The sequence below is a fragment of the Ranitomeya imitator genome, chromosome 8 (genome assembly GCF_032444005.1).
Source record: "Ranitomeya imitator isolate aRanImi1 chromosome 8, aRanImi1.pri, whole genome shotgun sequence".
NCBI classification, from domain to species: Eukaryota; Metazoa; Chordata; class Amphibia; order Anura; family Dendrobatidae; genus Ranitomeya; species Ranitomeya imitator.
Window position 1 is genome coordinate 21,678,682 of NC_091289.1, and position 23,499 is coordinate 21,702,180.

Genomic DNA, 23,499 nt, shown 5'->3' on the forward strand with positions numbered 1-23,499 from the left:
TAGTGTTAGCGCCCGATATCCTCCTTATCCCTCGTCTAGATGTACAATCAACATGTAAATTGGCAAAATAAATAAATAAGTGTTGGCGCTCTTCAATCCCTAGAGGAACACGCAGAACAGATAAGGGAGGAGGTAACAATTTTCATGTTCACTAAGGCAAAACACGGCACGTCTCAGATGTTGATTAGATCTGCTTTTGTGCCGGTGATGTTTTCCAAGCTTCACACGTTAAACACAAAGAAAACTGTATTAATCACTGTTTGATCATTCTGAGATCTCAGACATCTTCATAGACAGGTAGCAAATGCTTTGGATTTTTATTCCCAGTACTATGTACAAATTGCTATTGGAGAGGATGTGCAGATACCGGGTAGGTGCTGGGACATGAGTGGGCCATGGGCAGACCTCAACTACTCCTGGATCCTCCCTTCTATTTGTGTTCCCTACATGAATGGTGGAATCGTGTTAGGAGCTGCCGTAAATGTTGAATTGGCTGTGTTCCTCGTAGGACCTGCACTCATACTAAGTAAAGGGGTCCTCTTCCTAAAAGTAAAGCATCTGAAAATAGCTGAACCTTCTCACTCCTCAGATAGCCAGTGGCTTTATTCAAATTGGCCACCACTATGCCAGGACCTTTATTTGGTCTGGATCTCCATTTTTTAAGAGTAGTAGATTTCAATTTCTTCACTCAAGGTTCTTTAGCTAGAACAAGTCCAGGAGACTCCATAATGCATGGGCCAAATATATGCATACAGTTCAATTCATCCAAGACCCCCATCATTCATGAAGCTTCAATGTGGTGGACTTGGTGCAGGTGACTTTGTCTCAAATGGGACACTCAGAACGTCACCGATAACCGGCTGACAATCTTTATTCACATGGACAATCTTTAGCCGGTTATCTGCACCTTCCGAGTGTCCCATTTGAGGGGTAGCCAGCCACACCTTTCCCACCACATTGAATCTTCTCCCAGTAATGTCTGACACAACTGACGGAGGATTTAGGACACCGGCAGCGTTTCCATCCGGCTATCCAAATCTTTCATGCTTCTATTGGGAGTTGTAGCGACAGTACAACCTAAGGTGAGACTTCTTTACTAGCTTCTCATTGTTTTTTTCCTGACGACGTTGCCCTATAAGCGCCCTTTTGTCTGGTCCACATGCTTTTTGAAATTCCATTATTCACAGAGCTTCCACTACACTTGTTTCAGTATATTGTTATGCCGGTGCTACGGTTTCTAAGCTTTTAGCATATTATTGGTTCAGAAATGGTAAATGTAATAATCAAATCCTTTTTTTTTTTTTTTCCCAGGTTGAAGCAATTCTTATAAACATTTTTGGAGGAATAGTAAACTGTGCCATTATCGCCAATGGGATAACCAAAGCATGCCGAGAGCTGGAGCTCAAAGTGCCTCTGGTCGTCAGACTAGAAGGTAATAGCACAGTATATTCTCTTGAGTTACAGTATGTTCATGTTGTTGTTGTTGCGTCTGTTGTTGTTGCGTCTGCTGTTGTTGCTGGAAATTTCTATTTTTTTTTTTTTTAAGATTTGGATTACGTTTGAGATGCATATATAAAAAAGCTGAGTTGTGCCCCAGTATCCTGCACTATACACTTGTGTCCATAGTGTCTTTTGGATCAGTTGATTTTGAGGAGTTAAGATTGGCTAGCCATAAAGTATGAAAGGGGAACTGTGTCTGGGTGCTACATCGATAACTACTACTAGAACAATCTTAAGGAGGAACTGTGGACTTAGTACCCCTATTTTAGTTCTCAGCAAGAGTCCTAGTGATCAAGTATTTTAAGGGTTATTTCCAATAAGTTGAGTGATCCCCTATCTTGCAATGAGTGGTGGTGCGCATGTTCGGCTTCTGCTCCATTCGTTGTGGGACTGCTGAGTACAACGCTGAGCTGTTTCTGTCCGTCCTATCAACAATGAATGGATCGGTGGCCTAGCATGTGCACCTCTGCTCCATTCAGGACGGGGTTGTAGTGCCATGTTCTTGGGATCACTGTGTTCAGGTGTGCAGGTATCAGAAATGTATTCCCTATCCTATGGATACAGGATAACTTATTTTTTTTTAGAATAATCCTTTAAACGCTTAATCAGTGGGATTTCTTATAATAACTAAAATAGAGGTACTCTTAGCATGAATCCAAGTAATCAGGTATTTAAAGGGTTATTCTCCAACGATTCTGAGAATGAGCAGCTCGGGCCTAAATGGCGCGCAAAGGTAGGTACATGTACTCGGCCTCTGTTCCCATAGTCAATGGGACTGATGGAAGTGGTACTGTATTCAGCAGTCCCATAGACAATGAATAAGCACTGCCACTGAATGCAGAATTGGGCTGTGAAGCCCTTTTCTCTGGATTCCTGGAAGTTTCAGTGGTCAGATCCTCAGCAATCAGCGAGTTATTCCCTGTAGAGTTATCCTGTGGATAGCTTGATTTTTGGGGGGAATTACACTTTAATACCAATCTTGTGAATAACTTATGAGTGTTGATAGTAGGACCCCCTAATTGAGCTTGCAGCATTCATATATATGTATCTGTCCATGTAATATGGATGACCTACAATAGGATTTGCATCTTTTATAGCAGTCAGGATCATGCTTATCTGATTGCAAATGTTCCTTTTTTCTGAAAAAACTTGGAAAAAAATCTAATCTGATCAGTGCCGTACAAATTGGCACAATAGTAGTGACTATGGAATAACTTCTCAAGAAAGGATGAGAACAGGAGTAAAAGCACGCTGTATCAATTTTTTTGTTGTTGCAAAGTGTAATATAAATTATTTTGAACAAAAATGTTTTCAATCTTGTAACGAAAATCTCTGGTTATTGTTCGTATGTCCAATAATTTATAAAATATGTTTAGTCCGTCTTATGAGCAGTAGCGCATACGATTACCTTGTCGTTGACTGTATGCAGCTGCCCTGTTGCTAAAGTCCTTTATCAAGTTGCTTTTAGCTTTTATATACATTTTTTAGAAATTGCGATTTTAAAATAGTTCCATTTAAAAATAAATTTTTAAGTAAAAGGATGTTGAGGTTTTTTGTTGTTGTTTCTCCACCTGTCATTTGCACCTCAAAAACCAGCATGCAGAAGTTCAGCTCTTAGATTAAATTCATTTCAGTTTTGTCCCCATCACAGCAAAGAGGAACTTGTCCTTCTTTTCAACATCCCAAAGGCGAATGTGTGTCTAGATTTGATATGTTTCTTTTTCTTTTTGTTGGAGAATATAAAAGAGAAAGTGAGGGAGAAAAATGAACTCTGCAGCCTATCACGGCTCCTCCAAACATTAGTAATTTTCGCCCGTAAACGTCATGTTTAAGAAAGCCGCTAGTTTGCTGTCACCAAGCTATCAAAATATGTCAGGAAAACACAGCGCACAATTATTCCTCCAAAGCTTTCTCTAAGTGTATGAATTCTGCAAGATGAAAGAGAATCTCCAGCGTCTTTCCACTAATCACTACAGGAGTCTTGGTAAATATACTGCCATCACCATTTTCATCCATCCATCATTGGGAGATAAAAATAAGGGCCCTTTCAGGAACTGCTCAACGATTATCATACTCCTCACCTATACATGGCAGGAGGTTCTTGTCCTCCTTGTTCTTTGTCCTTCTTGTCCTTCTTGTCCTTCTTGTCCTCCTTGTCCTTCTTGTCCTCCTTGTCCTTCTTGCTCTCCTTGTCCTTCTTGCTCTCCTTGTCCTTCTTGCTCTCCTTGTCCTTCTTGCTCTCCTTGTCCTTCTTGCTCTCCTTGTCCTTCTTGCTCTCCTTGTCCTTCTTGCTCTCATTGTCCTTCTTGCTCTCCTTGTCCCTCTTGCTCTCCTTGTCCTCCTTGTTTTTTTGTCCTTGTCTTCCACTTCTTGTGCATTCTTCCCACGATTTGACCACATATTTTACTTCTTGATTTGCAAACATTACAGTCCCTTTAGAGATGACATCCCACTGCAAGCTCTCACAACTCATTAAAATTGGGCCTAGTCCAACCAAAAGTGGGTACCCCCTCTCTTCGGAGACCCCCCACAGCGGTTGCATGCACTGTTGTAGTGGCACATAACACCCGTGGTCAAGAGTGGAGGATCCTGCATCTGACTCACATTCAGATACACATGAGCCTGCACTCCGAATTCACCGCCAACTTCTGTCAATCAACTAGACTGTCGCTATGCTCTTGGAAACGGAGAGGCAAATGACAGCTGATTCTCTTACACTTATTACAAAAAATAATGACTCCCGTTTCATAAGGTGAAGTCATATTCCATAATTTTTGATCAGTGAGGGTCTGAAAACCAGAATCTCAACCTTCCTGAGAAAGAAGTGGATATAGTGCTGGTGTAGTGGTGCATCCGTTTCCTCATTTTTCCCGCACAGCAGCGCACCGGGTCACCTGGTTGGAGCTGCAGTTCGCCACCTTCACTTCCCCTATATTATCAGAACTGCTTGGGTACCTGAAGGTGGACCCCCACCATTATTAAAAGGGTTGATTTGGATTACAAAATACAGGTTTTATTTCTGGTTATGTCCGATTTGATTTAGCACACTATACACTACCTGCGGATAGGTGTGGTGCTGTTTTTGGAAGAAAGCAGTCGTTTTTTAAACCTGGACCACTTCTTTAAGTGACTATGTCCTACTATCCTAGCGACATCACTTTATAAGATGGGTAACTGCATTACCTAAAATAATTGGGGGTTTCTCGGTACACTCCAAGCGCTCTGACACACCCCTAGTGCACTTTCAAGCTAATTTGCATGCAGTTTGAATGCTTGATTTCCCATCGTTGGCACATCTGATTACTACAAGACAGGTATCATTTTAATGGCTGTTTCACTTCTTAGAAGTCCTTATCACTAGTTCTAGTATTATTTTTGGTTATAATACAGGTAATTACTTTTGGTCAGTGGGGTTCCTGCACCGATAATCAGAACAGGGCACTTTAATCCCCTGTTGTACGGAACATCAGAGTGCATGCTTGACCGCCGCTCTATTTTTTTCCCATGGGGCTGCTGAGCTCTGCACTTTGCTTTTTCCCTATGCTGCCTATCGGTGTAGGTACCAGTGGTCTGACCCCCACTGATGAATTATCTATCTTGTAGATAACTGATAACTTTTTTTTTCCCTTGACACCACCTTTAAATCCGTCCCGCTCCTCCGTCAGTCAAGATCTGGCATTGAAGTTTGACCAAAGTGTTCCTGATGAGCAGAGCCCCCCAATAAGTATTGATCTTTACAGTTTGTACTTCTTATTCGAGTCCCGTGGTTTTGTTTTCTTGCTCTCAGGTTGTTGCTGTTATTAGATATGAAAAGTAAAATAAAAATGAGGATGAATATCTCTGAAACGAGCAGCGATCACAATGTTTAGGCGGTTGTTGATGCGCACACTGTCTGCGCCAGGAAATGCTAATTCACAATGACAAGTGCTGCGTAAGCAATGCTGATGGCAGGCAAAAGTTTAGCCGAATATTCCAAAAAGTGCACATATAACTCGGAATCTTGCCGACGATGCAAAACTTATTCAGTAAATTCAGGTATTGATATTATAAATGTTCTCCCAAGCCTCACCGGCTCCAGTTATAAGGATACAAGGCGCTTATCATGAGGTGTTTAGTTACTTTGTGTACATGCACATGAGAAATTTTATAATGTAAAAATATGAAGGTAGATATATCATTATATCCTTTAAATATAGAGACAATGCAAAACAATAACAAAGCATAATAAACCTAAAAGCACAGAATTATATAAATATCTATATAGAGAGTCTCTTTGGATAATTCCTTTTTGTTACCTTTTGATCAGCTTTGGGACCCTTGTATCCTGTTGCTAGGACCCTCAGCATGAGCATATAGATAACACATTACGGGCTCACAGCTGGCACTTTCTGTGCGGTACCATATTTATCTGTCTGTTTGTTTTATCACAGGAGCGAGTGTTTCAGCCTTGTCACCAGTCCTGTGAGCTCATCATAAATCAAGTCAGTGATGTATGGGATCAGTGGCCCTCAGAACTCCTACGTCACTGTCTTGCTTTATGATCAACTCACAGGTCAACTCACCAACTCACATGGCAGAAACACTCGCTGCTTTGATAAAACAAACAGGCAGAGAAATGTGTTACCTCACAGAAAGCAGCAGGTACGAGCCCCTGCTGTGTCATCTACATGCTCTGTTATGCTTCCTTCCCTGGTATGTGCCGATCATGAACTGGAGCAGCTTTGCATGGTTGAACACCACATATAAGGCCGAACATAGCAGGGGCACAGTTATAAGATTATTTGAGCACAGGAACATTTTTTTCTAAGACATCCAATTGTGGAACTTGTTATTCCAAGATCTATTGATTAAAAAAATGCTGCTGGAGTAAGATAGTAAGATCCATTGATTTAAAATGTACATCGTTCATGGGAAGACCTTTTTGAGCATCTGCAAGCTATTTGTAATGCATAAATGTGCTGATTCAGCCTTGTAGCCCCTCTACAGTCCGATTATTAGATGATGATCCTGAACTTGGAACCCCAATAGATAAACTCCTTTTGATTATCAAAATCATTCCTCCCAAGTTTGCGGCAATGCAAGATTGTATAATGTGCTAAATCTAGACATGCAACATGTACAGTAGGGTCATAATTGACATATAGCCTGGAAAAAAATTGTGGAGTTTATTACTTTTGCTTTGTGCAGAAACAAGCACTCTTCGATTTTAAAACTGATCTGTTACCAGAATTCACAATGCAATCTGTATACCTGACCAGATGATGCTAGTGTGCTTACTATGAAAATCCATGTCAGAATGACTGTTCTGACCAGCATTTTGTGAGTCCATCTGAAGAGTGAGATACTCATGAGTCCAAATGTATTTGGTCTTCGTCCGTGTGTGCAGTATGAAACACCAGCAGGAGCTAGGAGGAGGCACACTGAGGGGCTGTCAGTTATGAAAGATGGGTGGAGAATAAGAAGTAGCAAGGAGGAGGACACTGAGGAGCTGTCACTCAGGTTGGGAGGCTGAAGACTCCGTAGCAGAGAGGAGGACACTGAGGAGCTGTCACTCAGGCTAGGTGGGTGGAGATTCAGCAGGAGGAGGATGCTGAGGAGTTGTAAATTAGGATAGGAGGGTGCAGATTCATCAATAAGGTGAGGTAGTGCTCAGAGCTGTCAGTTAAGCAAAGTGGTATCAGATTCAGCAGCAGCAGAGAGGACACTGATTTGCTGTCACTCACCCTAGATGGGTGGAGATTCAGCAGCAGAGAAGACACTGAGGAGCTGTCACTCAGGTTAGGTGGATGGAGATTCAGTAGCATGGAGGAGAGACACTGAGGAGCTGTCACTCAGGTTAGGTGGATGGAGATTCAGTAGCAGGGAGGAGAGAAACTGAGGAGCTGTCACTCAGGCTAGGTGGGTGGAGATTCAACAGCAGCAGGGAGGAGGGACACTGAGGAGACGTCACTCAGGTTAGGTGGATGGAGATTCAGTAGCAGGGAGGAGAGAAACTGAGGAGCTGTCACTTAGACTAGGTGGGTGGAGATTCAGCTTTAGCAGGGAGATGAGACACTGAGGAGATGTTACTCATGCTAGGTGGGTGGAGATTCAGTAGCAACCGGGAGGAAGGATACTGAGGAGCTGTCAGTATAGGATGGTGCAGATTCATCAATAAGGAGGGGGAGCACTGAGGAGCTTTCAGTTAAGTGGGGACAGATTCAGCAGCTGCAGATAGAACAATGATTTGCTGTCACTCACCCCAGGTGGGTGGAGATTCAGCAGCAGAGAAGACACTGAGGAGCTGCACTAAGGTTAGGTGGATGGAGATTCAACCTCAGCAGAGAGGACACTGAGGAGCTGTCACTCAGGCTAGGTGGATGGAGATTCAGCAGCAGGGAGGAGAGACACTGAGGAGCTGTCACTCATGCTAGATGGGTTGAGATTCAGTAACAGCAGTGAGGAGGGACTATGAGGAGCTGTCGTATAGGATGGTGCAGATTCATCAATAAGGAATGACAGCACTGAGTAGCTGTCAGTTATGGGGGGACAGATGCAGTGGGGACAGATTCAGCAGCAGGGGAAAGTGGGGACAGATTCAGCAGCAGCAAAGAGGACACTGAGGAGTTGTGACTCAGGGCAAGTATATAGAGATTAAGTTAACCCTTCATAAAGGATTATACAGCCATCCTGACATGAATATTCAAAGTAAATACAGAAGCATCATCAGGTCTTCAGATGATAACAGGTGATAGATCGACATTAATATTAAATATTTTCAATTATCCAATCAACATACTAAAAAAAAACCCTCTAAATTCTACATTGAGTACTTTGTGTCCCAGTGTACCATCTCGGGCACAGGAGCGATGCACCGTGTGTGAATGGTTGAAGGCCTCAGTAAAGTTTGCTTAAAGGGACCCAAAACCCAGTGGCAACCATGTTATCTTGGGTATCTTGCTCTCTTTATGCCTGTCAGTACATTAGAGTTATTACACCCGCTGGTTGTTTGGGGAGATGATGTATATGCATGATTTGCTAACCCTGCCTGTAGGTAGTGAGTTCACTCAGAGTGACTTACGTTGGTAGTGTGCTGGTATGTCCTTACTTTGGGACATTCAGGGCTATTGTGCTTGTCTCAATCTGTTCTATCTAGGGACTAGGAGTGTGGTAAGAGAATAATTTCCATGCTTTATCTATCTGTTTTTACCTGAGTGACGCTATTGTATGTGCACTACCTTGGGTTTTTGAGCTTTATTTCAAGTTCATCCAGAGCTCCTGTATTTTACTGCATGCATTTCTACTACAATACCCCTATATGTGTCTTATATGATGTACATGCGTTTATTTTGACGCTTTATACATCAAGAAATATGCTGTCCATATAGTGGTTTGAGGAGTATTTGTACATCTATTTCCTATTTTCTCCCCCTTCACTTGTTTATAGGCATATGCCTTATTATAGGCTTTAGTTTCTATGTGTTTTTAAATGCTTTTAATGCTCTTTTTCCCGTGTTAAAACCTTAATAAAGCTGTGTGTTTTTTGTACATATCTTTGCTGTTTGGTGATCCCCATTTTTATGGCCTGTGCTCTTTCTTTTGTTTCTTGTATGGTTATTTTCTCAGGTCAGGGTTGGATCCCTTTGCTGTATGGTCTGTGGTGCCCCCATATCCTAGTATCATACATGTTATCTTATGATGTAGCCTCCCAGGGATCTAGTATAAACGTTTTATGTCTCGGTTTCTTACATATTAGACACATTTTTGAAGAACAGAAAAACCCCTTTAAATGGGCATAATTATTTTTTTACGGTAGTCGATGTCGTGCTGCCGTTTACTCTTTTCTTTAGGTTGCTGGAGCTGATTCTGACATCTTTAATCTTAACGTGTGATGCCCAGCATTGCCTCGTGTTATCAGTAGCCCGGTCAGGATCCAGAAGATGCCACAAGCTGTTGAATCTCTAGTCGGGGGGGGGGAGGATTTCAGACAAACCGTTCTACACAGACACATTTTCCAGTCTTCTCACAATTCTATTGCATTGCCCAAAGCGGCCTTCTTCAAAGAGCCACCGCACAACAAAGGAGGAGCTGGCAACCTCAGTATTATGTTATCTGAGCCCGGCAGTGCCGGTGTATACTGTGCATGGTGTCCTTTGGAGATTTGAGGAATACGCCTGCATTTTATACTGGAAGGAAAAAAGACATATTGTTCCATGTTTTCTGAATCCCAATGATATGAAGGAAGACTGTGCAGCAGGTGGAAACCTAAGGCGATGTGTGGAGTGTGCGTAAGAGCCTGGAGTAATGTACAGCCTGGCATGAAAGTGTTATTTATTTTTGGTATATATGGTGCCAACAAAGAATGTTTTCTTTTGCATTGTTTCTTTTGTCTTCTGGGGGCATACGACATAATACCCAACACACGAGAGTAGCCATGAGCGAACGTGCTGGGATAAGGTTTTAGTCCCCTTTCACACGTCAGTTTTTTGCGATCAGTCGCAATCCTTCGAATTTTGGAAAAAACGAATCCGGCGACTGATGCCACTGGATCCATTTTTTTCTCATAGACTTGTATTAGCGACGGATGGTCTCATGTTTCATCCATCATTCGCCTTATCCATCCAAAATTGTTTGTCCAGCGGCCGGAGACAACGGACAAAGTAACGTTTTTTGTGTACGTCAAAAAACGGATGATGAATCAGTCACCGTCCGTTGTTTGCTCAAATGGAAGCCTGTGGGCGCCGGATCTGTCAAATCTGGCGACGGATTCCATTTTTTTTTTAACTGAGCATGCTCCGATTTATTTAGCCAGATCCGCTAGTCCGATCAGTTGAAAAAACGAATCCGTCCAATCAGTTTTTCACAATCTGCGACGGATCCGTCGAGCCAACGGATTTTATCTCATGGCAAAAAACTCATGTGTGAAAGGGGCCTTATCTGAGCATGCTTGTGTGCTAACCGAGTGTCTCCAGGGTGCTCAAAAACTATGTTCGAATCCCCACAGCTGCATGTCTCGCGGCTTTTCGACAGCCGCAACACATGCCGGGATTGCCTGTTTGATAGGCAATCCCTGTATGTATTGCGCCGCGAGACCATGGAGAACAGGACTCCTGGAAATCCTATACAAATAAATAGGAATTCCGACCACAACTGGTGGTCCCATCGGCGAGGCTCGCCTCTACCATACATTTATGGCACATCCTGTGGATAAATCCTAAATATACAAGATGGGATTACCTGCCTCTGAATTATGGGTGCATCCACGGGGAACCCCATATGTCTAATATCTAACATGACTATTGCCCTGAGTGAGCGCAATGGTTTTACTCTGGTAATTATTCTTGAAGGACTCTTCCAGTTTCTGTGGTCTCAGGCCTGTCTAAGGCCGGTTCGACACATCCAGGTTAGACTGTCAGAGTACAGAGCAAATCATTTTATTTTTATTTATTTTTTAATTTAATAAAAAAAGTATCGTTGCCAATGGTCTTTATTAGAAATCTACCGTTTTGAGTATGCAGCTCCTATGCAGGCCTTGCCTGGTCCGTGACGACAAACAAACCCGGTGTAATTTAATCCTGCTGTCATGTGTTATGCTTTTTTATTTCATTTTTTTATTGTGCAGCAAAAAAATACATGCTGCTCAACTTGCTTTGGCATTAAAAATGTATATATACTGTATTAATAATCAGTCGTATTGTTGCGTGCACCCCTTGCAGCTAGCTGGGTTTTTAGATAGAGGTTTGTGTGCCAGACAACAAAAAAAGACCCATCTTCCAAAATGCACTGCTTAATCATTCTCTGTGCAGACCTCAACGCACCAAGGGAAACAACCTGAGAGCCAACAGCAAAGCAGCAGAATTCCTTCAAGCTACGGTATTCTAAAAGTGGCAGAATAGTAGACACAATGTAACCTAGCATCAGTGTGAGTGTGTAATACTTATCCCTGTAGGTCACTGAAGTATTTTACAGTCTCCTAGTCTAAGAAAATCAGGTCTATACCCCATTAAGAAGTAAAGGGTCTTCCCACACATTGCAATCCTGACTAGGAACAGCTCGGAGAATGCAGCTCTGCAGCCGCCCGAATAATCTTTGTCCTCATTCGGTGAATTACACAATGTCTTGATGAAGAAAGTTTTAATCAGTCAAATCTGCTGTGATTTAGGGGGATTTTGTGTCTAATAATTACAGGCTGTTTGATCAGGGGATAAGGAAGGGATTACCGCTCCCTTTGAACATGGCAACTTTCTAATTGCATATATTTACTTGACTAATCAAGAGGATGTCCACCTGCCGAGACGGCCGATTATTATGTTTTGTTGCGAGACTTGTGGATGCAGAACAGCAATAAGAATATTCTTCTTGAGGTGTACAGAATGGCCGCCTGCCGTACGGTTATCTCGGATTATATCGAGATGCGTTTTCGTGCCTCCATGATGGTGTACTATGCTACAAATAAAATAAAAAAATCCCCACCTTTCCTCAACGTTCTGTTTTTAGGTCTTACATTCTGCACTGATTAATTTCGTACAATCTCTGTATAACATGCTGAACTCAAATTCTCCGATACATGTAAAGCCCCTGCTTAGTTATTCCCAACATTGCATTTTATTAATCTATGAGATGAGACTGCTGGGACTCGCACTGATCCCGAGAACAGGACCCGGAAATACCTTGTCGGACTGGAGAGGCGGCCGTACGTCAGTGCACCACTCTATTCATTGTCTATAAGATTGTCGGAGATGGTGAAGTACAGGTATCATCTTTCCCCGACAGACCCATAGAGAATGGATGGAGCGGTGGCACGCATGTGTCGGAACCACACCATTCCAGTATGGTATTTCAGAGAGATAACTTACAATGTTGAGATTTGCTCTCTATCTCCCATCCTCAAGATTATGGCTCTGAAACTCCCCATCTGAATGGAGAGTTGCCCACTAGTGATGAGCGAACGTGCTCGAATAATATGTTCGAGTCCCCGCGGCTGCATGTTTTGCGCTGTTCAACGGCGATTGCCTAACAGGCCATCTCTACATGACATGCAGCCGCAGAGACTCGAACATATTATTCGAGCACGCTGAAGTCGCTCGGTTAGCACACGAGCATGCTCAGATAACACCTTGTTCGAGCATGTTCGCTCATCACTAGTGCCCACGCAAGCTCTGTTCATTCACTGTTGGACTGTTGGAGAAAATAGATAGCGGTACTCCATTATCTCTGGCGGCGAATGGAGCATCGGTGTTAGAGTATGGCCATTGCACCACCCTGAAACTGTTACAGAGCCCCCCACTGAATTTGCAGTCTTAAACTCTATAATTTACATTTTTTATTCTTCACAGTGATAGTTCTCAAACATCAAACTACTTTGACCCCCAATGATCCCAAGAATGGAGCTATGAAATACCCCTTCAGTATGGTGCATGTATGCACACCCAATGCTCCATTCACTGCCGGAAATAATTGAAAACTGCAATCTACTTTCTCCACCAGTGCAATAGAGAATGAACAGCGCAGAGCGCCTCTCCATTCAGATGGTGTTTCAGAGCCCCGATCTTGAGGGTGGATAGGAGATAGTCTTATTCCCAACATTGCAAGTCATTTCCTATCCATAATCAACAATGAGGCTCGGAAATATCAGATCAGAATGGAGTGGTGCTCGCGCATGCGCTCAACCAAGCCATTCATCCTTTATGGGATTGCTGGAGAAAGACGATGGTCCATCTATCCCCGACAGTCTTATAGAAGATGAGCCACGCATGTACGGCCATCTTACAGTAGTCTGAACCCCACTGAGTTTGATAACGTTCACTATGAAGATTAACCCTTTAAGAGGTATTAAGACTTATAATTGCTTAATGCTCCAAGAGTAATTGTAGTCTTAAAAAAAAAAAAAAAAAAAAAAAATGTTGTACATTGTGTCATACATGGGCAGTTTCAAGTATTGGTCCATAATGGCGCATGCGCTGGAGATAGACTGCCCATATATGATGTACGGCACAGACAACATCTTAATTGCGACAGGTTGACTAATCAAAGAGCAGCCTTGTGTGCCGTCAGGTAAGAGACTGTTCTCTCTCTACGGTCCGTAGGCCACAGACCACTGGGATGAGCAAATTGATTTACATAACTCTTTTTAGAAAGAAGCGTAAACGCATAAACACGTCCTAAACCGTAGCTTACTATCGGCAGCTAATTTGTTCTGCTCTTTGAAATGTACCGACATGGAGGAGCTTGGATAGGTCGTCATTTTTCTGTGCATTCGTTCATAGTGAGTTGATGTAGGGTGTTGTAGTACAGCTTCTTGGACATAACTATAGACTTTAATGGCGTTTTCTCCCTTACCATGATCACGATTATTGGGACTGGGATACAGGCCTGTTCAAAAAAAGGAAAGCTCTGATATGAAAGAGCAATAAAGTCTCCTAATCCAGGCAAATGAAAGTGTCACTCTGCAGGGATGAGCGGTGCAGGGAAGCTATCCGGTGCTTTACAGCACAGCAGTGTATACGCTAGATCTTCCCGCATTAGATACTTGGTAATCTGTGATAAATAAATAACATTGGATAAAGATTCCCGGCGTTATCGGATATGTTCTGTGACCACAAAGTATGATATTCCACTTATCTCTTATATGGCATTCCTGTGCCAACCCTTTTTTCCACGTTCACATGTAATTCCTTGTATTGGCACTGCCAATGTAACTGAGCCACTGATGGGGGCATTGTATCTGTAATTCACAGTGTAACAGCCCCCCCCCATACACGGATTAATATTGGCCATACCAGTTATCAGCCGTTTGGCCGAAACTCTGACAGGTGATTATTGGGAAGTTGAAGATCCAGTATCTCTGACTTTGTTGAGGATCCAATATGTCTGACCATACTGGCTATCAACGGTTTGGCCAAAACTTTCTGGAAAATGATTGCCGGGAAGTTGAAAATCCAGTATGTCTGCCTTCATTGAGGATCCAGTATGCCTGATATTGACCTTACCTTCTATTAACTGTTTGGTCGAAACTTTCTGACAAATGATTGCCGGGAAGTTGAGGGTCCAGTATGTCTGACTTCGTTGAGGAACCCGTATGTCTGATTGACCATACCGACTATCAATGGTTTGGTCGAAACTCTGACAAATGATTGCCGGGACGTTGATCCAGTATGTCTGATTTCAGACTGATCCTTTTGTTTTCCCTGAATTTTTTTGTTTGCCCTGAGCTAAGCCACCATCAGAGATGTGTTAGACTCTTTCTCCCTGAGAACACAGAAGTTCTCGGCAGATCGTGCATTCCTGATGGGAAAGACTGTCGAGTTAGCTGCCGGCGAGCAAATGTTGGGCCAACGCTCATCTAAGGCTTATGGGGGGCTTTAGAGTTGACCGATCTACTTCACAAAGTGTCACCTCTTCTGAGGTTGCCCAGGAGGTACAGCTGGAGATCATAGACAACACACTAAAGTGTCGGGTCAATATATATGGCTCTGAAAGAAGTCTCAGAATCCGCGTTTCGTTATACCACCCAATTAAAACCTTGAATTTGTTTAGAAAATGATAGAAGAGTAAAAGTAAATTCTAGTAAAGAAGCAAAAATCATTGTTTCTCTGGTAAAAAAAATCACGGTCTCTTGGAGTACTGTCACCACATCTGCTGTAACGGCTGCGAATCTATGCAAGACATATTTTATTAAATAGTACAGACGAGCAGATTGATATAACAATTCTAACAGCTGCAAGTGGTAAAAATCATCAGAAATCAAAATTGTATATTTTGTTTTAATATATACCATTAAAAAACTCCCAGATGTCCTGCTCACCCAAAGAAACTGTTAAAAAAAATAAATAATACAAAATACCCATAACAACCAATCACAGCGCAGAAGACCCTAAGAAAGACCAGTCTTGTTGTCCTTAGCAACCAACCAGAGTCCTTTTTTTATACTCTCTGTTCTGAGTTTGGTTGCTATTGGCAACATGGATAATTTTCCTTGTACCCTGTTTTGATAAATCAGACCTAATATTAAATATGGCCCGGAAGGCCGAGAGATAAGACGCCCTCTATTTTTTGGGATGTCGATTACTGGTATAAAAATGTTTATGGCCGTAGATCAGAGACGACTTCCACCTTCCCATACGTCATTACATCTGCTGTTGCTATGACAAACTGTAGCGAGCCGCGTTACCCTGGAAGAATTAAATGTCTGGTCCTCGCCATTGTCGGATGTAACCTGAGCTCTGATCTTTGTACGGCTCTCTGACACCACCCTGTGGCCAAAGGTTAATCCGCGCATAAAAAAGGTGTTTTATCAAAAATGAGGAAAAAAAGACAACTCTGTCTAGAGAATAGTCACTTCCACCGATCAGCCATAACATTAAAACCACTGACAGGTGACGTGAATAACATTTACGTTGTGACAACGGCAGCTGTCAAGAGGTGGCATATATCAGGCCACAAGTGAACAGTCAGTTCTTGAAGTTAATGGGTTGGAAGTGAAAAAGACGATGAACGCGTAAATTGTGATGTTTAGGCAGAGTATATCGAAAATAACAGATCGGGTGGGATCATGAGACTTTGGTTGCCACGCTCACACGACATAATTGTAGGTGGCTGATGGGCGGCAATCTTCACAGTTCTGTTTGGCAGCAGTAGGAAGGTTTCAGAGGAACAGCGGCCCTGATAATTGGCTGCACCGCCCGCGTGACATAATTGGCAACCTCTGATGGAAGCGTGAAGGCTTCAGCCGGTCAGCAACCGGTGAGTGGCTTCAGCATTCATGTGACAAATCAAACAGCCACCTCTGGTGGCCTTTAGAGTTCCATCTGATGGCAGTATTAAGGCTGCAACCGATCAGTGGTTGCTTTTGTGACATACAACTGTCCTGTGACCATCGGGAGATGCAGCAATGACATGGCTAGAACCATGGTTCTACTTGGCTTATTGTTTCCCGTTCTTTACATGATAGAAAAAACTAGTGAAGCAAAACCTAACAAAGACATGGCTGGATGTTGGTTTCAGGACTGGCCCATTGTCTGTCCTCTAATATAGTCTCTTGACTTCTAGATTGAGTAGTTGTCCTCTAGAATTTGGTTTGACCTTTCGTTGAGACTCCAAGAACTGTCTCTCCTTTCTACCATGTAAATAACAGGAAAGCTATGTAGGACCTCACAAATCCATGACTGGATCTTGGTTTTAAGACTTGCAAATGGTCCTCTAATACAGTCTCTGAAGATGCCAGGCTCATTACGATGTGTAGATGTCCTCTGTAGAGTTTAGTTGGCCAAGTATTTTACACAAATAAGGTACCCTTGTGATCCACAATGATGGACACAATCCGTCCTATACATGGGGCATAGTCTGTTAACATTCTCGGAAAAATAACAATTTGGACAATACAAGATGGCAGGAAGCTCCCTGTAAGAATGATGGAAATATGGAAGGTTGACGTGAAGAGCAACAGATGAATCCAGAATTATCTGGCCAATGTCATATAAGAGAAGATAAAATCTCTTTTTATCACTTGTCCCAGACCAATAGGTGCCGGACTATTGAAATGCTCCTTTTTGAAACTTATGGATCTGTTCCTAGTTCCTTCTCGACAGTCACTTGTTTTCCGCAGTCACTAGCTCTTGTTTTGTTGGATACATGAAGCTCATTTTAGCTCGTTCACTGCAGATCTTCTCATTAAACACATGTAGGGCAAATTGCAGCACAGACTGCCCAAACCCTTTGGCCACTCAGAGGGCGCGCGGTTTAAACTGTAATCGTGAACGATGCTGTAAATTGAGTATTTTTAAAACAGAATTTACCTGGAACGACATGCAGCAGTATGAAGGGCAGAATGATGGCCCTCCAGCTGCAGGCAATGGTTAGAAATGCGGTTTTGTGTTTGGTTTAGTGACTTAGTGGAATGTTTAATGTACTGGGGTCGGCGTGTGGACATTACATCAGCTCACAGGATCGTCTCTTCAGCTTCTCGGTACTAGTCTTTTTTTCTTTTCTTCTTTTTTATAATCCATGATGTTTTACATTCCAGAAATGTTGCGTTGCTTTGTTGTTGGTTTTTCAAAGTGTAAAGTCTTGTCATTCTTCCGATGCATCCTTTTTTTGGGGGGGGCTTTGTAACAAAACATTCGGAGCTAAAGAAGCAGCACCATCAGTTTTTGTGCTCATTTAGAAATGAGAAGTCATTGAGGGGAAGGAACTTGTGAAGTTTCTAGAGGTATAAAGCCTCTCTGCATCAGCCCTGTACTCTGTTTACAGCCATCTGGAGCATATGACATCCGGTCGGTCAATCTGCAGTGTGTCCGACCCCTATTGATAACCTATCCTATGGCTACTACAAAGAAGAAAAATCTGACCAGCACCTCCTAACGAAATGAAGGTTGTGTGAACAGGTGCGAGCAGCTGTGACGTTAGTATACACAACCCTAAGACTACAGTATGAGCCCCCACATACATAGTTACAATATGTCCCTTTTCTGTGCCCCATTTTGGTATGTATATCTCCCAACCTGGGTCCACCCTGGTATGTACGTTCCCCTTCCTGGTATAAATGACCCCCATTCTGCCGATGTTGTTTAATGTATAGAAAAAAATTAAATGATTATACTCGCCTTCCCCCTAATCCCCCGCCGTGCGGCCTCCTTTTCTGAAGCTGGCAGCTGACTAAAGCTTGCAAGCGATGGGAGCGTATGACGTCATTGCGTTTCGCTCCCAGTCGTGTGCATGCTGGCCTCTGATTGGCCGGCACCGTGTGTTGCCACGCACTGATCCAGTGGGTCTCTGCACCGCAATACACTTCAGCTGAATATGCATCTGAGGATGCACATCCAGTTGAAGTTTGTGCTGGTGTCGGTGGGCCCCTCGCCCACACAGGCCTGATCACGACCTCTGACTGCGATCGTTACGCCTCTGGTGAGCCCCACCTATCCTCCATATGCATACAAATCTCCCATACACATGAAAAAAAAAAAAAGTGCATATCTTGTTCCCGTTCCCCCAGCGCTCTGCTCTCATCTTCTGTGCACCGAGTCTCAGCATCAACATGATGAAATGGTGTCATCGTGATGCTGTATCACGCGCTGATTGGTGGAACTGGGGGCCCCATCCACCCAGTGTATTCACTGCTGTCTGCATCCTCAGGGTGCGGCGGTGGGGTAGGGCATGGTGCGGCCCATGAGCCACTGTTTCAGCCCTTCAGATGTCTCGGTCCGCAGTTTGCTGAGGTCTGATCTGCAGTGTTTCTACGGTTTCCCACGTCCACCACCATTTTGCAGTGTCCGTTGTGCCTGCTATTGTGCCGGTACACATGGCGTCTCAGCAGAGCAGCACTGCTTCCTGTCTGTTCTCACAAGTAACAGTATCTCAGATATTTTCTCACTTTCCTCATGTAATTAACATTTAGATTTCAACCTACAGACTGTTCCTCCATTGGCTTCATGTGAGCGGTGTCGCTGGTTAAATTAGCAGTTCAGCATTAGGCCGCCCCCATAGAATTAGCTTTGAACTGTCAATTATTTAATTTAGGCTTTGTACCGAGACTTCTGCTTTATAAGAAATGATCAGCTAGGTAGACCGCCACTTAGGAAAGCTGGGTGACATCATGTGAGTAAATGGGGTAAAGGAGTGTCTGAGTTTTAGTTCAAATGTGGCTTTTGCCGAAGTCTCCAACTTTTTTTTTTATGCAAGTCTATGAGTTGGTTTATTCCCCCTCCCACCCTCAATATACTGTAGATCTGTGCTGGAAATAATACTTATTATTATTAATTATTTGCTTTATTTGAGGATGAATGTTGAACAATGTGTCAAATTTTTTGTATAGAGACAATTCTAGCTGCCTGCAACTTTACATAGGTTCATTCTGCATAATGTCTCATTTACACTGTGTTCCAAATTATTATGCAAATTGGATGTGTCATAAAGATTTACCGGTAATTGTTTTGTTTATTTGAAAAACAAAACAATCTTAAACGCATGTGATAACTAGTTTTCCAGGTGATTCTAATTAAAGGCAAACTACTTAAAAATGATGTTCCACATTAAGTGGGCCACAGGTTTCAAGCAATATGGGAAATAAAAAGGATCTCTCTGCTGCTGAAGCACGTTATAGTGCAATGCCTTTGACAACATGCAGATAAAGGCATTATGAGGAAGGTTTCTGCCAGACAAATTCATTGGATTAAGAGAGCAGCCGCCAAAATACCATTATAAAGCAGCAAACAGTTCTTTGAAGCTGCTGTTGCCTCTGGAGTCCCTCGAACCTCAAGGTGTAGGATGCTTCAAAGGCTTGCTGTGGTGCATAAACCTACTATTCTGCCACCCCTAAACAGTGTTCATTAGCAGAAACGGTTGCAGTGGGCCAAGACATACATGAAGACTAATTTTCAAACAGTCTTGTTTACTGATGAGTGTCGAGCAACCCTGGATGGTCCAGATGGATGGAGTAGTGGATGGTTGGTGGATGGCCACCATGTCCCAACAAGGCTGCGACGTCAGCAAGGAGGTGGAGTCGTCATGTTTTGGGCTGGAATCATGGGGAAACAGCTGGTAGGGCCCTTTAAGGTTCCTGAAGATGTGAAAATTACCACTGCAAAGTATATAGAGTTTCTGACTGACAACTTTCTTCCATGGTGTAAAAATCAGAAACGTGCCTTCAGGTGCAAAATCATCTTCATGCTGACAATGCCCCAGCTCATGCTGCAAATAATACCTCTGATTCATTGGCTGCTATGGGCATAAAAGGAGATAAACTCATGGTGTGGCCACCATCTTCCCCTGACCTCAACCCTATAGAGAACCTTTGGAGTGTCATCAAGCAAAAGATCTATGAGGGTGGGAGGCTGTTCATATCAAAACAGCAGCTCTGGGAGGCGATTCTGACTTCATGCAAAGAAATACAAGCAGAAACTTTCCAACCCCATTCATAAGGCAAGAAATCCCACTTATTAAACCTGACATTGCACACCTGTGAAGTGAAAACCATTTCCGGTGATTACCTCTTGAAGCTCATCAAGAGAATGTCAAGAGTGTGCAAAGCAGTCATCAAAGCAAAAGGTGGCTACTTTGAAGAACCTAAAATATAAGACATATTTTCAGTTGTTTCACACTTTTTTGTTAAGTATATAATTCCACATGTGTTAATTCATAGTTTTGATGCCTTCAGTGTGAATGTACAATTTTCATAGTCATGAAAATACAGAAAAATCTTTAAATGAGGTGTGTCCAAACTTTTGGTCTGTACTGTATCTCTGTATACAGGGAGCTCCCCCTAGTGGTGGCTACAGACAGAATCTTATCATGTACCTCTGTATTCAGGGAGTCCCTCCTAGAGGTGACTGCAGACAGCATCATATCTTGTATCTCTGCATATCGGGTGCTCCTCCTAGTGGTGGCTGGAGGTAGAATTTTATTTAAATCTAGTGCCGTAGCTACTGCTATTCTAAATACATTAGGAAATTACTCACCAAAAAATGTTGAATCAAATTTAGAATGAAAGTGAATTTTTCACCATTTTTTAACTTTTTCAATCTAATGAATGATTTTGCACAACAAATGGTAAATAAGTTACATAACCTTTAGGGGGAGAACCACAGCAAATTTCATAAAATCTATACTCAAATTTCCTCTCCACACTAATCCAGCATAGAAGCCACGACTGACCCCTTGTTCACAGTCAGCGGACACATGACTGCTGCGTGGCCAATCAGTGGCCTTAGTGGTCATGTGCAGTACTACTGGTACCAATCACTGCTCAGCACATAGAGCCGTGACGCTGGACCTCCAGAGCATCTGTACTGAATCTATAAGGGAGTGTACAGGTGTTTTGGTTTTATTTTATTATTTTTTTGTTATTTTATATTATCTAATGCTGCTGTTATATTTTTAACCCTATATTGTGACAGTACTAATGGCGATTTTAGAATTTTTTTTGCAGCAGAGTCTGCCACTAGGGGGCCCTAACTCATACAAAGAAAGTGTTAATGTCGATTTATGAAAATCGTGGCCAAAAATAATTGAAACGAAGACCATAGTGTTAATATATAAAGGAATTTTTATTTTATTTTAAGGAGTTTGACAATTAATTTCTTTTTGCTTTTAAGGAACAAACGTCCATGAGGCCAAACGAATCCTGAAGGAGAGCGGTCTGCCCATCACCTCTGCCAGCGACCTAGATGATGCCGCCAGGAAGGCCGTCGCCAGCATCAAGAAGAAGTAAAGACTCCCATCAACAACACACCCAGAAACCTCTAACATTGAATGTATCACGGCTCTGTGGCGCAAAGCTGGGAAACCGATCCACAGGACGTCACCTCGTCCGGACGACCAGTCATAGATTAATATGAAGACCTTGGTAATCTGTACAAATCCTAATCCGTCACTGATTTTATACCAGTATTTTTCCACAAAAATTAAGCTTTATTGTAGCCGGCGGTGATACGTTTGTCTATTTTATACAGATCGTTACGGTTATACATACACGTACTGTTCCACAATTTTATTTTATGAACTAATAAAGATTTCTTGATCTTATGAATGCAGATTATAACGTATCTGCTTGTTTCAGGGACCTGCAGTCGGGTTACAAAACAGAAATAATCCTAATTATGATTTGGTATAAATTGGAACTGTCCTGATACTTAGTTCTGAGCCGCCGATTTGACGTTCCTCCGTAAATTCAAAGTAGGTGTTTAAGTTTCCACTGTGAAAGAGGTGTGTCTCTATATCATCATCACTGATTGGACAGACAAGGGGTGTGTCTCTACACCATCAGCACTGACTGGACAGACAAAGGGTGTGTCTCTACACCATCAGCACTGATTGGACAGGCAAGGGGTGTGTCTTTACACCATCATCACTGATTGGACAGACAAGGGGTGTGTCTCTACACCATCAGCACTGACTGGACAGACAAAGGGTGTGTCTCTACACCATCAGCACTGATTGGACAGGCAAGGGGTGTGTCTTTACACCATCATCACTGATTGGACAGACGAGGGGTGTTTCTACACTGCCATCACTGATTGGACATACAAACACACACTGGTTTGCAGGAGGAATAACAGAGACCTATCAGGATTGCCAAAAGTGTTCTCATTCATTTTGAAGCCTTCTTTTTAAATAAAAACCTTTACCTGCCAAAAATCTTTAAGAGTAACCCAACAAATGTCCTGGCAACGTTTTCAATATTAAATATACTTATTTTGATCGAAATTAATCATTTTAATGTCCCAGATATTGGACTGAAATTATAAGCCAATCATCAATTATATACATCACACAACAACCAAGAGGAAATGGATGATCCAATTATTATATAGAAATATAGAAAAGCTTTATTGAAATTCAATACGAACAACAGGTAGAGAGAGAGGTGGATACATCCACAGTGCATATAAACAATTTTACAAACATGGGACGTGGAGACCCTGGCTAGTATAATCTGAATATCATTTTACCATTCTCTGTTGGTGGCAGACTATGCGTAGTAACCCCTTAACAAGACCCCCAATAGGGTATATGTAAACCCATTATCATAGTTGGGTCCCCCGGAAGTCAAATTGGCAATAAGTTATAAGCGTACTATAAATAAGAAGGCAGTGTTAAAGAAATCAAAGCAAGATCACCAAGATTTGCATACCTAGATTAAAGTCCGGTGGGTCACCAAGGAAATGAGGGGGGAGAAAGAGTGCCAGTAGTCCCCACGTCACCCCGACGCGCGTTTGGGCGGAGCCTTCGTCAGAGAATGGTAAACAGGATATTCTGATTGTACTAGCCAGGGTCTCCACGTCCCATGTTTGTAAAATTGTTTATATGCACTGTGGATGTATCCACCTCTCTACCTGTTGTTCGTATTGAATTTCAATAAAGCTTTTCTATATTTCTATATAATAATTGTCCTGTTGATCATCCTTTTCGTCTTGGTTGTTGTGTTACAGAAATCTATAGCACTAGTATGTTACAATACTCAGAAGTGGGTTCGGAAATTGCACTCCCCTTCCCGAAACTCTTTTATACAAAATAGATAGTGAGCAC

The 23,499-nt window shown here is 42.5% G+C and overlaps 1 protein-coding gene across 1 annotated transcript in view; it reads left to right on the forward strand.

Moving 5' to 3' along the window:
- Nucleotides 1-21,996, forward strand: part of SUCLG2 (succinate-CoA ligase GDP-forming subunit beta) — a 185,846-nt gene extending 163,850 nt beyond the window's left edge. The window contains exons 10-11 of the mRNA XM_069736543.1: nucleotides 1,312-1,432; nucleotides 21,567-21,996. Coding sequence (XP_069592644.1) covers nucleotides 1,312-1,432; nucleotides 21,567-21,682 — 237 coding nt within the window. The 3' untranslated portion in view covers nucleotides 21,683-21,996. The remainder of the gene's footprint in view (nucleotides 1-1,311; nucleotides 1,433-21,566) is intronic.
- The last annotated feature ends 1,503 nt before the right edge of the window (nucleotides 21,997-23,499 follow it).